Genomic DNA, 14,510 nt, shown 5'->3' with positions numbered 1-14,510 from the left:
CGAATTCATTAGCGGCACAGTGACTTGTGTGTTCACAGGCAGCAGAGGCCAGGAGTCTGAAGTGGTGTGATGAATTGAACCTCATCGGATGCTGCTGTGGCTGGGCTGAGAGATAGCACCTAATCAATTCCTCACACGTCAAGTGACACCTCAGACACAGGATAGATTTCCCTATCACATCACATGGCAGCCGCTCCCCTCCCGCTGGAACGCGCACACACTGCAGAGCAGCATGCATGTGCAGCGGGGAGAGCCAGGTGGCCGCTCCCACCCTTGGCAGGCGGGGAGATTGCTTTCCCACCTCCAGACATGGCCCAGTGCCCGTGCACTGTGGCCCTTGTATTATCCGGTGGCCAAAAGGCGGCAAGGGCAGCCATGCTTTGCAGTGACCCTGTTTTTATTAACTACAGCAACACTTACATACATTTGGACAATGTCTAACTTGCTCAGTCTGCAGACAGTCCTCAGGCTCCTGTGGATCCCCGCAACCCCTGGTCCATCTTGCAGCCCCTGGAGTCCGTGGTGGATGCCGGGAGTTGTGGGGGTGGGCACCAAAGAGAAAGGCTCTCAATCACAGCTTCCATTGTTCCCTCAAGCACCATGAAACAGAACTAACAGTGAGGTCTGGGTAACAGCCAGCTCTCACAAGGCCTACTCTCTGCCAGGCACCTTGCAAAGTGTTTGTGTGAAGTCACTCATTCAGCCCCACCACAACTCTTTGAGACAGGTACTTTCCAGGAAACTCATTTCACAGGTGAGGAAGCTGAGGCCCAGGGAGGTTAAATAACTTTCCCAGAGTTCCACACAGTGGTGGAGTTGGGCTGCCAACCCAGGCAGTCTGACTCTTTGACAGTTCACTCCACTGTTTGCCTGGAAGGGGTGGACAGATGCCACTGAGGAGTCTAGAGGAAGGAGGTTAGCTCTGTGTATGTGTGGGGGAGGGGAGATAAGGGGAGTAAGGCCAGGACAAGTGTTCCTGGCATAGGGACCCAGTACAAGCAAAGGCCCAGTGACAGTAGTACACATTCAGGTGGTACCGTGAGTTAATATGGCTGGAAAGCAACAGAGCTCTGAAGAAAGAGGAGGGGTCAGTCCTTAACCATCTGCCCAAGAAGGTCAAGATGGGTGATCTTTAGCCCTGAAGGTCTGTGATTATTGGAGGCGCTGGCTAAGTTCTAAGGAGTGCCTTTTGCTCTGGAGCTGGGTGTCTATACACCCACATTAACTGTGTTTTTTTATCATTTCCAGGAGGCCATAAACATGTTTGAAAGGAACATCACCGACTTGGTGGGATCCTTTATTGAAAATGTCCAAAGCCTATATCCTTTCTATGATGACATGGCCTCTCCTCCTTCCCTGTGGGGAGGTGCTACAGAGCCCCTGGGGTTTTCCTGGCTTCTGGAGGAGCTAGGGAGGAGGCACTTGCATTTTCAATAAAACACAGAGAAGGATAAAGCTTCTTCACAAACTAAGCAGGATGAAAATAAGCGGGGTGCCCTTCCCAATGGCCAGCTGTAGGACACCCCTGCCCCCTCCCACTGCCACCAGTGCCCTGACACACTGGCAGAGAATCACTAGAGTCAGAGCTCTATAATCATACTTCACTTTTTACTAGAATTACCTTCTCCCTGTTTGATAGAAAGATCTACACTTCCACCAACTTGATATTCAAATCCATCACAGAGTCCTACCTGGGGGAATCTCCACCTTTGAAATTAGAGGAATGTAGAACCTCCGGTTTTGCACCAAGGAAGAAGCTCACCTTCAAAGGATGTAAATTTGGCAAGGCTTAGAATGTTCAAAAGAATGTTCCACAGGGCCTGAGGGGGTTTTCCAACCCTCAGAACAATGATGGCCTTGTGGGAATGATGGTTTGGATGCCCAGAGGGGCTGCGGGGTGGGATCCCGGCTGTGTGCAGTAGAGTCCCAGATGTTGTTCTCCTCTGAGTGATGTCCACAGGGAGATGATGCCCCCTGTGTTGCAGGCAAACATGTTCTGGAGATGAGGCAGCCTCCATGTTGAAGCACTGACTATTCATCATGAGCTTGTCAGGTTCAGTGTCAGAGTTAGGAGCCCATATTTGGCGCGCGAGCAACCCTTCTGCTACCAGAACTCAGGGCCCTGTCACACGGGAGCAAATTGCTGTGCTCTACCCCAGAAGCAACCCTCTGGTCCTGCCCTCCTGGGGCTGACAGTTCAGCAGGGAGGCAGAAGTTATGAAGGAAACTAATTGTACCCAAGGCATGGGGTGAGTAGCACTTAACACAGAGGCCAGTGCCAGCAACCTCCCTGAGGGAGGGTCCACTAAGTGAGGACCTGAGGGTGGCCAGAGGGACCAGGTGGAAGGGCGGAGAGGACATTTCAGGCAGAAGAGAAGCCTGTGGAAAGGCCCTAAGGACGGGCCAGAGAAGTCCAGCTCCAAAAGGCAGGAGGTCATTAGTGCCGTGGGAGGTCGTTAGGCCCAGTGGGAGCACAGGAAGCTCTCAGGAGCGCTACTCTAAGGAGAGGTGTGAGTCTGGCTGCTTGCATCTTCAAGCACACTCTGGCTGCGTGGGGAGAAAGGGCACGTGTGGAGGCCAGTGGGCAGTCTGCTGCTGTGTTCAGATGGGCGGCTGTGGGGATGGAGAGAAGTGGATGATAGGGTGCCAGGGTCCGTCCATGATGGCCAGGTGTGGGAGCAGGCGTGACACTGGGGAGTTGTGATGACCCCGGGGCTTAATGCATGAGGGTGGACAGCTGTGACAGCTGTGATGCCATCCAGCACCTCAGAGATTGCCTTGGGTCCTTAAAGTCTGTTCCTGTGTACCTGAAATGGCCCCGGCCCGATGAGTGCTTGTCAGGGACGCACTAGCCTGCTCCACCTTGGCTTTTGCTTAACTCGTGGTTGCACGATGGCTCAGTGTAGGGACCTGGAGAACCACCACCATGAGAAGCTCTTGGAGATCTCTATCAACACCCTCGAGAAGATCCTCAAGGGCGACCTCGATGAGGACCTGCCAGACGACGTGCGGGCGGTGAGCACAGTGGGTAGGCTGGGGCGGGGCACACTGCACTGGGGGAAAGGGGGGGCCAGACACATGTTGTCTGGCCCAGTTCTGTGGTTTGTGAAAGCTAGACAGCCTCCTGGAAACTCAGTTTCCTTATTTCCAAAAGAGACTATACCTCACTTCACAGGGCTGCTAGCAGGAGCAATAGGCTAACAAATAAAGCACCTGGCAGGGACTCAGTGGGATCCAACTAAAGAGTTCACGATACCTTCAACTTTCCAATGAGCTGGTTTCCAGAAGTTCAGTTCTATGGGAGCTTCTGGCACTTTCTAAGAGAGGCAGTTACAAATAGAGGTTAAAGTCTGAAATTCCTGCTGCAAGTCTTCTTAACCTTAGAGTCTCCATGATGAGATGCTACGGGATGTTGGAACCACCCCCAAGCACCATTTCTTTTCTTTTTTTGTTGTTGTTTTTTGAGTTGGAGTCTCACTCCATCGCCCAGGTTGGAGTGCCGTGGCATGCTCACAGCCACCCCAGCGTCAACTTGCTGGGCTCCGGCGATCCTTCCGCCTCAGCCTTCCAAGTAGCCGGAACTACAGGTGTGTGCTACCACGCCCAGCTAGTTTTTGATTTTTTGTTGAGACAAGGTCTCACCAAGTTGCCCAGGCTGGTCTCGAACCCACAGGCTCAGACAATCCATTTGCCTTGGCCTTCCAAAGTGCTAGGAATTACAGGCTGAGCCACCGCGCCCGGCTCTAAGCACCATTTCTGATCTAGCACGATGCCATCCCAGTTTCCACCAGCACATCCAGTGATGAGTGGTCATGAAATCAGTGGGGTTGGCCTGGGCACCTGGCTCTGTCCCCTGGGGTCTGCATGCCAAAAGACTCTCAGGGCCTTCTGTGTTGGCCCCAATAGCAGTGTATGTGTCTCTGGGAAGGGCCCAGGCCCATTTCTTATTGGAGTCTGCTTTCACTCCCACATCATTCATTCCACTGCCAGCTTCTCAGCCTCTGTTTTCACGTCCCCCCAAAGCAAGTTGCCATGGTCCTTTGTCTAGACCTCTGCCTTCTTACTGTACTCTTGCAGGCTCCACATGACAGCCAAAGGGACCCTTGAAAACTCAAGCCACATCACTCACATTTTTGCACAGCACCCTTTAATGGCCTCTTCGTCGTCGACCAGACCCCCATGAGTGAGCCCGCCCACGTCAGCGGCCTCCCCCGCCCCTCCTCACGCCTGATGCCCAGCGCTCAGCCTCTGAGTTGTTCCCCAGCCACCCAGGCTTGCTCCTTTCAGTTGATAATCCATCTGGCAGACACACTTATCAAGCCCCACATGCCTGGCTCATCCTTGTCATTCAGATCTCAGCTCAAATATCAGGTCCTGGGAGAGACCTTCCTGCATCACCTTGAAAAACCATTGTCTCTCTGTCACATACCTCATTTATCAGGTCAGAGCCTCATCACAATTTCAAACTCTCTGGCTTATGTCGATTTGTTTATATGACTATTCATACTATATATAAGCTCACAAGGGAGGACAGGAATGGCCTTTTCACCACCATGTCCTCCCCCCTCCCCAGTGCCAGCAACAGTGTACAGTGTGCATAGATGCCAGATGTCTTCTGTGGAACAAGAGTGTGCGCTCACCAAACCTCTGCTCTGTCAGGTGCTGGGCTAAGTGGTACAGACACAGAGGACCAGCACTAGACCCTGACTCCCATAGCCTCTGTCTAGAGCTGAGACAGACACCCACCACAGCAGCATGGTGGTAGAGCCACTGTGATGCCAGCCTTCCCTCCCTAAGCTGCTAAATGCAGCTAACTGCTGTTGACCCAACACAGGAAAATGCCATCTTCCCCGGCAAGTAAGGCTGCTCTTGAGAGAGCCCATTCTGGAAATGCCCAGACTGACCATCTAGAGGTGAGTAGAGTCCCTCAGGTACAGCTCCCAGGTCTGCGACACCCAGTAGACACGGACTAAAACATGCTCCCTCCTTAATGACTGGGACACACAGAAAAAGCGTCTCAGAGCCCGATGGCAGAGAAGCAGGCTGGACTGGTGCTTCCAGCAGCCAGCCCTCCCGCCTGCCCAGCTGGCTGTGCCTGGTGTCATCTGACATCTGTTCCTGTGGCTCCAGAAACACATAGCACCCCTGATCAGAGTGGCAGCCATGCAGAGTTCCAGTGAGGGGTTGCCCTGTCTAGGCCTGACGGTCACACATGATCTCACTTACTTCATTAAAGGACCCTTCAAAGGATGTACTCTTGTCATGCCCAGTTTACAGATGAGAACAATGAGTAAGACTGGGTCTCAGAGAGGTTAAGTAAACTGCCCAAGATAACATAGCTTGTAAGGACTGGAGTCTGGATTCAGACTCTAGTCCAGCAGATGGAGAGCCTGATTCTTACCATAGAGCTGAGCTGTCCCCATTATGGTAGACCCAATGAGGTCTACATGGGCCCAGGCACTAGGCCAGTGGGCTCTGCCCTGAGCTAAGGGACTCTCTTGGGCTCACTGGCAAGACTGGCATAGAGAGCCATCCTCGAGGCCTCACAGGGGACAGCCAGCAAAGGCTACTAGGGCCCCTTCCCAGTGGGAAGGCCAGTGGGAGACTCCATCCCCTTGGGAACGTCTGGAGACATCTCCAGGACCTTACACCATTGCTTCATTTCCTTACATTTAAGCAACAAAAGGCAGTCTGTTGTTCTCAGGGACAATTATGCCCTGACTATAAGAAATAATAATACCAACAAATAGTTGACATTGCCTGGGCCAGCCCTCTGAGAAGCTCTGGACATGTATTTGCTCATTTAATCCTCACAACAACACTGTAAAGTAGGCACCATCATGGTTCCCTTTTACAGATAAGGAAACCGAGGCACAGAACTTAGGATAACCTGCCCAAGGACACACAGCTTATAGGTGATAGAGTTGTGATTTGAACCCAGGCAGTTTGCCAAAGCCTTTGATAAAATGTCTACCAGGCATATCACAAGATGGGGATGTTTACAGAAGGGACTAGGGCCTTGGGTGAAAAAAATATGGATTTTGTTACCTAATTATCAATGAGTATATCATGATGAGTCACACTGATGTAATTATCTCTAAAAGTCCTCTCATTCCGTTGAGTGACTGTTGTCAGCTCATGCCATACTTACATACATACATACAAATCTGTCCAATGTCTGCATTTTCCAGTCCTTCCAGCTTTGAGAGGAAAAGCAGAAAATACACGCTGAGGAGACAGCCTGGCTGGCAGTGAGGAAGGGGCTCTGAGCAGGACTGGCAGCCACAGCTGCCCATCTCAGAGGTAGCTGGGAGGTCAGACATGCTGCCCGGGTGTCTGAACATCCATGTGGGTTTCCAGCTGTGAGGACAGGGTGAATGCTCAGGCCCAGGCCAGGGGAGGCCTTGCAAGTCCCCAGAGAGTCTGCTCAAGTGACAGTGGGTCTGAGCCAAGCCAGCAGGCTGTGGATGGGATGACTGTGATGAGATTCTGACTGGCACCAGGAGGTTCTGCCTTGGCACAGGTCCCTGTCCCATCAGGCCAAGCTGTTCCTTTTTCTGTGGTGGAGGAAGATGCAGGGTCATTGGGTACCCTGGGAAAGCATGACAGAGTGATCTGATCCCACATGCCACAGGACAGCAAATCTTCAAGTCACACAGTGGTCCCGGGAGGGACACCAGCTGCACCCTTTGCAAAAGTCTCTTTGTTACTACCCAAAGAAGTCTATAGATGCAACGCAATCCCCATCAAAATAACATTAACATTCTTCAGAGAAACAGAAAATCCTAAAATTTGTATGGAAATTTTAAGACCCCAAAGAGCCAAAGTAATCCTGAGCAAACAGAACAAAGCTGGAGGCATCGTACTACTAAACTTCAAAATATACTACAAAGCTGTAGGATCCAAAACAGCATGGTAAAGACATAAAAACAGACACACAGACCAATGGAACAGAATACAAAACCCAGAAATTAATCCACATATTTACAGTCAACTGATTTTTGACAAAAGTGCCAAGAACACTCATTGGGGAAAGGACAGTTTCTTTATTAAAGGGTGCTGGGAAAACTGGATAGCCACATGCAGAAGAGTGAAATTAGACCCTCACATCTCATCCTATACAAAAAATCAACTGAAGTGGATCCAAGACCTAAATGTAAGACCCCAAACTAAAGCTACTAGAAGAAAATGGGAAATGCTTCAGGACATTGGTCTGAGAAAATATTTTATGAATAAGAGCTCAATGCACAGGTGACAAAACAACAAATAAACAAGTGGAAATATATCAAACTACTAAGCTTCTGTACAACAAAGGAAACAATCAACAGAGTGAAAAGACACCCTATACAATGGGGAAAAAAACATTTGCAAACTATTCATTTGATGAGGGATTATTATCCAGAATATAAAAGGAACTCAAACATCTCAACAGCCAAAAAAAATTTTTTCAATTAAAAAATGGGCAAATGGTCTGAACAGACACTTCTTAAGAGAAGACACACAACTGGTCAACAAATACATGAAAATTGCTCAGCACCACTAGTCATCAGGGAAATGCAAATCAAAACCACAGAGAGGTACCATCTCACCAGTTAGGAAGGCTATTATTAAAAAGATAAAAAAATAACAAATGCTGACTAGGATGTAGAAAAAAAGGAACTCTTACACCCTGTTGTGGGAATACAAACTATCACAGCCACTATGGAGAACTGTATAGCAGTTACTCAAAAATCTACAAATAAAACTACCATATGAGCCAGCAACCCCACACTGGGCATTTACCCAAAGAAAAGGAAATCAGTATATCGAAGAGATATCGGCACCCCCACATTTACTGCAGCAATATTCACAATATCCAAGATATGGAGCCAACCTAGGTGTCCAACAACAGATGAATGGATTTAAAAAAAACATGTATACAGACCGGGCACAGTGGCTCACGCCTGTAATTCCAGCACTTTGGGAGGCCAAGGCAAGCAAGTTGCTTGAGTCCAGAAGTTCGAGACTAGCCTGGGCAACGCCATGAAACCTGGCCTCTACAAAAAAAAAAAAAAAAGCCAGAGGTGATGGCACACACCTGTAGTCCCAGCTACTTGGGATGCTGAAGTGCCTAAGCCCAGGGGTTGAGGCTGCCATGAACCATGATCATCGTGATCATGTCACTGCACTCCAGTCTGGGCAACAGAGTGAGACCCTGACTCAAAAAAAAAAGAGAGAGAGAGAGAAGAAAAGAAAAACATGGTATATATACACAATGAAATACTATTCAGCCATACAAAATGATGAAATCCTGTCATTCATGGCAACATGGGTAAAATTGGAGAACGTTCTCATGTCTCATGTGTGGATGCTAAAAAAGTTGATGTCATAGAAGTGAACAGTAGAACAGAAGTTACTAGAGGTTGGGAAGGAAGGATAGTGAGAAGGGGGACAGGGAGAGCTATTCTAGTGTCCTTTAGCACTGTACGATGACGATAGTTAACAATAACATAAGTTTCAAATAGCTAGAAGGAGAATATTGAACATTTCAACACAAAGAAATGATAGATGTTTGAGATGATGGATATGCCAATTCCCCTAATGTGATCATTATACATTATATGTATTGAAACATTATGAATATGTACAGTTACTATTTGCAATTACTTTTTTTGAGGCAGGGTCTCACTCTGTCACCCAGGCTAGAATAGTCCAGCCAGTGGTGGATCCTGGCTCACTGCACTCGCTGTATTATCTAGACTGGTCTCAAACTTTTGGGCTCAAGCAATCCTCCCCCCTCAGCCTCCCAAAGTGCTGGGATTACAGGCATGAGCTACTGCACCCAGCTGCAATTACTAACTGTAAATTTTTTTGAAATGCCAACGTTAAAAAAAAAAGACATTTTGAAAGAAACGTATCTTTAGCCTAGGTAATATAGTGAGACTTCATCTCTACAAAAAATCAAAAAATTTGCTAGGTGTAGTGGCACACACCTATAGTCCCAGCTATGTGGGGAGGCTGAGGTGGAAGGATTGGCTGGACCTGGGAGGTCAAGGCTATAGTAAGGTGTGAATGCGCCACTGTACTCCAGCCTGGGCAACAGAGTGCGACCCCTAACTCAAAAAAAACGTTTCTCATGGGCTTAGCACAGTCCATGCCTCTGCCCTGGTGCTTCCAACCCACAGAAACAAGAGGGGATCCAGAATACGCTACCCATAAAAACTATATTAAGAGGGAAATTTGAAATAGCCACCACTTTAGGCCATCTGAATTCCAGAAACAACTTATTACTTGCATTTTTAAATAATTTCTTTAAACCAGATTTCCTTTTTTTTTTGAGTTGGAGTCTCACTCAGTCGCCCCGACTGGAGTGCAGTGGCCGCTCCCAGCCACCGCAGCCTCGACCTCCTGAGCTCCGGCGATCCTTCCGCCTCAGCCTTCCAAGTAGCTGGAACTACAGGTGCGCGCTACCACGCCCAGCTCATTTAGATTTATTGTAGAGATGAGGTCTCCCCAAGTTGCCCAGGCAGGTCTTGAACCCGCGGGCTCAGGCAATCCACTCACCTCAGCCTCCCAAAGTGCTGGGATTACAGGCTGAGCCACCGAATCCAGCTTGGATTTCCTTTTTTTTTAATTTGTATTTTGCAAAGGTCATACCATTTTTCATAACCAACTCTAACTGCAGTTGTTTGGTTTTTTTTAAGAGATGGGAATCTCATGCTCTGTTGCCTAGGCTGGGTCTTGAACTCCTGGCATCGAGGGATCCTCCTACCTCAGCCTCCCAAAGTGCTAGGATTACAGGCATGAGCTACCACGTTTTAACCTCATATGCTTTTAAGCAAGCGTCCCAATTTTTGTTGCTTCTCACAGCTTCTGAAGCTGTTTTCTATACATTGAGACTCTGGTGGTGGGGGGGGGATGATTTCTCTGCCTGGCTCAGGAGATCCACTATGACCCACTTTTCAGAGTGAAGGATGAGAACTTTTTCATGATGGGTTGATGTTGTGGTTGTGACTATGTCTAAACCAGGACACCCACTCCTTTACGCATCTTTAAGCCCTTCCCAGAGCTTTGTCTGGGACCTTGTATGCACAGGGAAAGAACTTCTTGTCATTTCTCCCATGTGACTGAGCCGGTTGGTCCCCCAGACACCCCATTCCCCACATCAGCACATCAGCTAACCTGGCTTTTCTCACATGGGGTCCAGCATCCCACAAGACATTAACAGGCATTACTCTGAAAAGAAGTCTGTGGTCAAATAAATTGGAAAACCAAGTGACAGAGTTGAAAATTTTCCACAGGCCTTTGCAGATCTTCAGAATAAGACCTTGTGCCCTGTGAATCTTCAGGAGGAGCCTAGGATGTGCTGGCTTTTCCAAATGTATTTGACCAAGGAATACCTCTTTTGCAGAAATACTAACAGCTCAAGATTCCACAGACATATTTTGGAAACTATTAAGTTAACCGCTACCATAGGAAAGAAAAAAACCCAAGTCTACATTCCAATTGCTGTCCTCTGCCTTACGAGTACTTCTGCTTCAAGGGGGAATCAGGTGCTTCCTAGGTGCTGCAGCACCTTTCCCTGCTCTGGGAAATGTCTCCACTCAACTTCCACCATTCCAGGTACACAAAAGCCAGTGTCAACACCTAGGGCCAGCCAGAGGATGTGTTTTTAGCAACTTCCAAGACAGCAAACAGAGTCAGGAGCAAGAGAAGGCAAAAGGAACCCCAGACAGAATCCAAGGTTCAATTTTGTTGCCATGAATGGCAGTAGAGAGACTGCTGAGGGGTGAACACCCATTGGCTGGCAGGCCAGCTGTTCTCGGAGCAGACTTGAGACCTCAGCCAGCCTCACGCTTCCCACTTGCTGGCAGAGGTTTGGGCAAGTCAGACTTGAGAGCAGCCGAGGGAGAAGCATTGTGAGAACAGATGTCCCGGGTGAGGTCACCCCTGGGTGGCCATCTGCCTTCTGCCCGGGGGAAACATGCTCCCTGCAAGGACTGCAGAGTAACGCCCTGGCCGGCCCTTTTCCCCACGACACCTGCGCCACTCGGGTCAGGGAGGGGGCTGTCACAGACGAGCTGACACAAAGCGGGGCTCTCCACGGGCGTGGTCTGCACAGTCAGGGGACTTCTGGGGCTCCTTTTCTATTCAGCTCTCTGACTTTGTGCTCAGGGCATAATGACACATGAGATTTCACCTGATCCTTCTCACTCACCAGCTTTTTGTTGACAAAGATACAGTTGTGAATGCTGTTGGGGCATCGCATGACATTCACCTCCTGAAGATTGACAACCGTGAGGACGAGCTGGTGACCAGGATCAACTCTTGGTGCACACACTTAATAGACAAGGTGAGTAAACGCTGACCCATCCTAGCAGACGGTACCAGTTTTCCTAACTACCAGCCAGAGAGTGTAGAAACCTTCCCAGGGTGGTATACAGTATTTTCATTAAGACGTGAAATGAAGGAAGAAATAAAATTAAGGGTTGTAGAATTCCACACTGAAGACTTGATGTTGCCCAGAAGCTTTAAAATCCACGTGCTTCATCATTTTCCTACCTCCTGCCTCAAATATATAAGATCAGCAGAAGCCAGGGAGGCTCTGCAATCGACGAGGGCCATGCAGGCCTCAGAGAACTATTTTCCTTTCCTTCACCCTGGACTCCGCAAAAGCCATGAGCCAATTATCTGATTTAAGGAATGGGCTTTGGTTTCACACCACAGGTTCACAGGGATGAGATCATGAGGAACCGCAAGCGAGTGAAGGAGATTAATCAGTACATCGACCACATACAGAGTGAGCTGGACAACCTGGAATGGGGCGACATTCTAGATTAGGTGTGGATCAGCTGCGGGATCTCTCTCACAGCACAGCACAAGCCCCAATCGGAGGGAGGAGAAAGTGTACACACTTTGCTGACTGCCTCAGGAGAGTTACTGGGAATTTCTCAACCTACGACTCTCCTAACACCATTTGTTCCCTATCCCTGGAAGAATTTCCAAATGTAGAGAAAAATAAAGGACTCATGTCACCTTTCCCTTATTCTTGATTTTTTTTTTTTTTTTTTGAGTCAGAGTTCTCAATCTGTTTCCCAGGCTAGAGTGCAATGGCACAATCACAGTTCACCACAGCCTTGACCTGCTGGGCTCAGGAGATCCCTTCTGCCTCAACCCCCCGGAGTAGCTGGGACTACAGGCACGTGTTGCCATGCCCAGCTAATTTTTTTTTTTTTTTTGTAGAGATAAGGTCTCGCTCTGTTGCCCAGGCTGGTCTCGAACTCCTGGGCTCAACCTGTCCTCCTGCCTTGGCCTCCCAAAGTGCTGGGATTACAGGTGTGAGCCACTGTGCCCAGCCACCTTTCCCCTATTATTCAAAATAAGATAAAATAAAATAAAATAATCAGAATTCATGTTCATGTATGACCAGAAGAAAAAGATAAAAGTGAACAGCAGGTCCCCGGCCAGTCAACAAGAGCAACTCCCAAGGGGGAAGGCATCGGCTAGACTCTTGGCTGTGGCACAACATCAGACGTATGCCAGTGCCATTTCCTCTGCTGTGCCCGGGCAGGCTGCCGGCCACAGGCAAAGGGAGAGTGGTGTGTGCCAAGAGCACTGCTCTTCTGGGAGCTGAGGAGCAGGGAAGCAGGACCATGGTGCCAGGGCCTGGGCTGGTCCAAGGTGGAGGCCAAAGCTCCCTCTGGCTCAGAACTTGGCTGCAGGGACCTGGGGACCCACCAAATGTGGAGAGCAGGCTAGGCATCCCAGCTCCACCGTGCCCCCTGCAGCCTGGGCCTTGTCTGTGACAGTACCTCCTCACTCAGAGTGCTCAAGGAGACAGTACATGGGGAGCATGGAGAAGCACCCGTGAGCAGAGTGGTCAGTGCCCTGTGGGCAAGGAATGATGCCATTTCCTTACTCAGGCTTGCAAGCAGACGGGGCCAAGAAGGCCTCTGCTGCCTGAGAACACACTCTCCCTACTGCCATGTCACTGGGCCTGGTCTCCAGTAGAACGGGCCATGTTGGGAGCAATCTCAGGACTACCAGGAGGAATATGAGCAGAAACATTCATGTCAGTGAACTTGCCAAGCCTGTCTGAGTTTTTTTGTTTTTGTTTTTGTTTGAGTTGGAGTCTCACTCTGCCACCCAGGGTGGAGCGCAGTGGCACACTCACGGCCATCCCAGCATCGACCTGCTGGGCTCAGGTGATCCTTCTACCTCAGCCTTCCAAGTAGCCAGAACTACAGGGGCAGGCTACCATACCCAGCTAATTTTTTAAAATTATTTTACTTATTGTAGAGACGAGGTCCCACCAAGTTGCCTGGGCTGGTCTTGAACCTGCGGGGTCAGGCAATCCAATTGCCTCGGCCTTCCAAAGTGCTGGGATTACAGGCTAAGCCACTGAGCCTGGCCTGTCTGGGCTTTTAACCCAGAAATAACTTATAGTTTCTATTTTCAAGAGTAAATCTTTTTTTTTTTTTTTTGGAACAGTAGGAACAACCAGCTTAGACCAAGAAGGGCTCACTTTCAAAAGATCGTCTGATTAAAAACCAGCAAAAAAAAAAAAAAGCCCTCAGGTTGAGGACTGAAGAACACAAATAGAGCTGTCTGTGGATGACAGGACTGTTTCCCCAGCGTGAGGTTCCCAACCACAGGCAGCAGATATCAAAACGTGCCATGGGAGACAAGCTGTTTAACCTTGGTGAAACCCAGACAAAACAAGAATGGAGAATGTAGAGGTGCACATGAAAACATATTTCCAGGGTGAGGAAATGTTTAATAAAATCAGGGTCAAGAACAAGTCACTTGTACAACTCATCCCTCTCCTTCACTGCTGGCCAGCCCAGAGACACCCGGGTTGGAATCAGGCTGACCTCCAGACAGCTGCACTGTGTCCTGGGGATAGTCTCAGGGCAATGCTGAGCAAGGCCAAGCCCCAGAGGCCAGAGGAGCCCCACGGAGTAGGGGAGCCCCACAGGTCGGGGGAGCCCCTGCGTGTCAAGGGAGTCCCACAGGTCCTGTAGGCTAGAAGAACTGTGGCTGTACCGCATCTGTCCTGCTAGGCGTGTGCTGCCCAGGCCTCAGTCCTGCAGGAGCCTGTGCTTGACCGTGGTGCTTTCAGAGCAGAGATGAACAAAGAGGCTGCCGGCAGCGGTGCGGGCCCGCAGCTCCTGCAGCTCGTAGTCGTGCGCCCACTCAACGCTGCCCCACTTCTGGATCTGAGGAGAGGACAAGACAAGCTGCTGGACGAGTGGCCAGTGCAGGGCTGCCTGCTGACCAGGGCCACATGCCATCACAGTAGCTGGGCTGAGGACACCAGGCACGGGTCTTGCCAAAGCACAAGGCACAGGGTAGGGGGGCAGCAGGTAAGAAGACCCCAGTGGCCAGAGCAGGCACCGTGCTCTCTGGGGCACAGATGGGCTGGGAGAAGAGGTCAGGCTCGGGACCAGTGGCTGCCACCACTGAACGGGCTGGGCACCAACACCACCTGAGTAACTCCTTGGAGGAAACCTTACCTGTGTGCCACCTCT

General features: G+C 49.7%; 1 protein-coding gene across 1 annotated transcript in view; it reads left to right on the top strand.

Annotated features, from left to right (window-relative positions):
• Nucleotides 1-11,820, top strand: part of DRC3 (dynein regulatory complex subunit 3) — a 38,739-nt gene extending 26,919 nt beyond the window's left edge. Inside the window, exons 11-14 of the mRNA XM_008052273.2 lie at nt 1,249-1,319; nt 2,892-3,015; nt 11,201-11,332; nt 11,707-11,820. Of these exons, the coding sequence (XP_008050464.1) occupies nt 1,249-1,319; nt 2,892-3,015; nt 11,201-11,332; nt 11,707-11,820 (441 nt within the window). The remainder of the gene's footprint in view (nt 1-1,248; nt 1,320-2,891; nt 3,016-11,200; nt 11,333-11,706) is intronic.
• Nucleotides 11,821-14,510: the final 2,690 nt, after the last annotated feature.

This window comes from Carlito syrichta, unplaced genomic scaffold (assembly GCF_000164805.1).
Source record: "Carlito syrichta isolate Samal-C Ts95f unplaced genomic scaffold, Tarsius_syrichta-2.0.1 Scaffold270828, whole genome shotgun sequence".
NCBI lineage: Eukaryota > Metazoa > Chordata > Mammalia > Primates > Tarsiidae > Carlito > Carlito syrichta.
The sequence above is the reverse complement of the archived record's forward strand: the minus strand, read 5'-3'. Positions and strand labels throughout refer to the sequence as shown.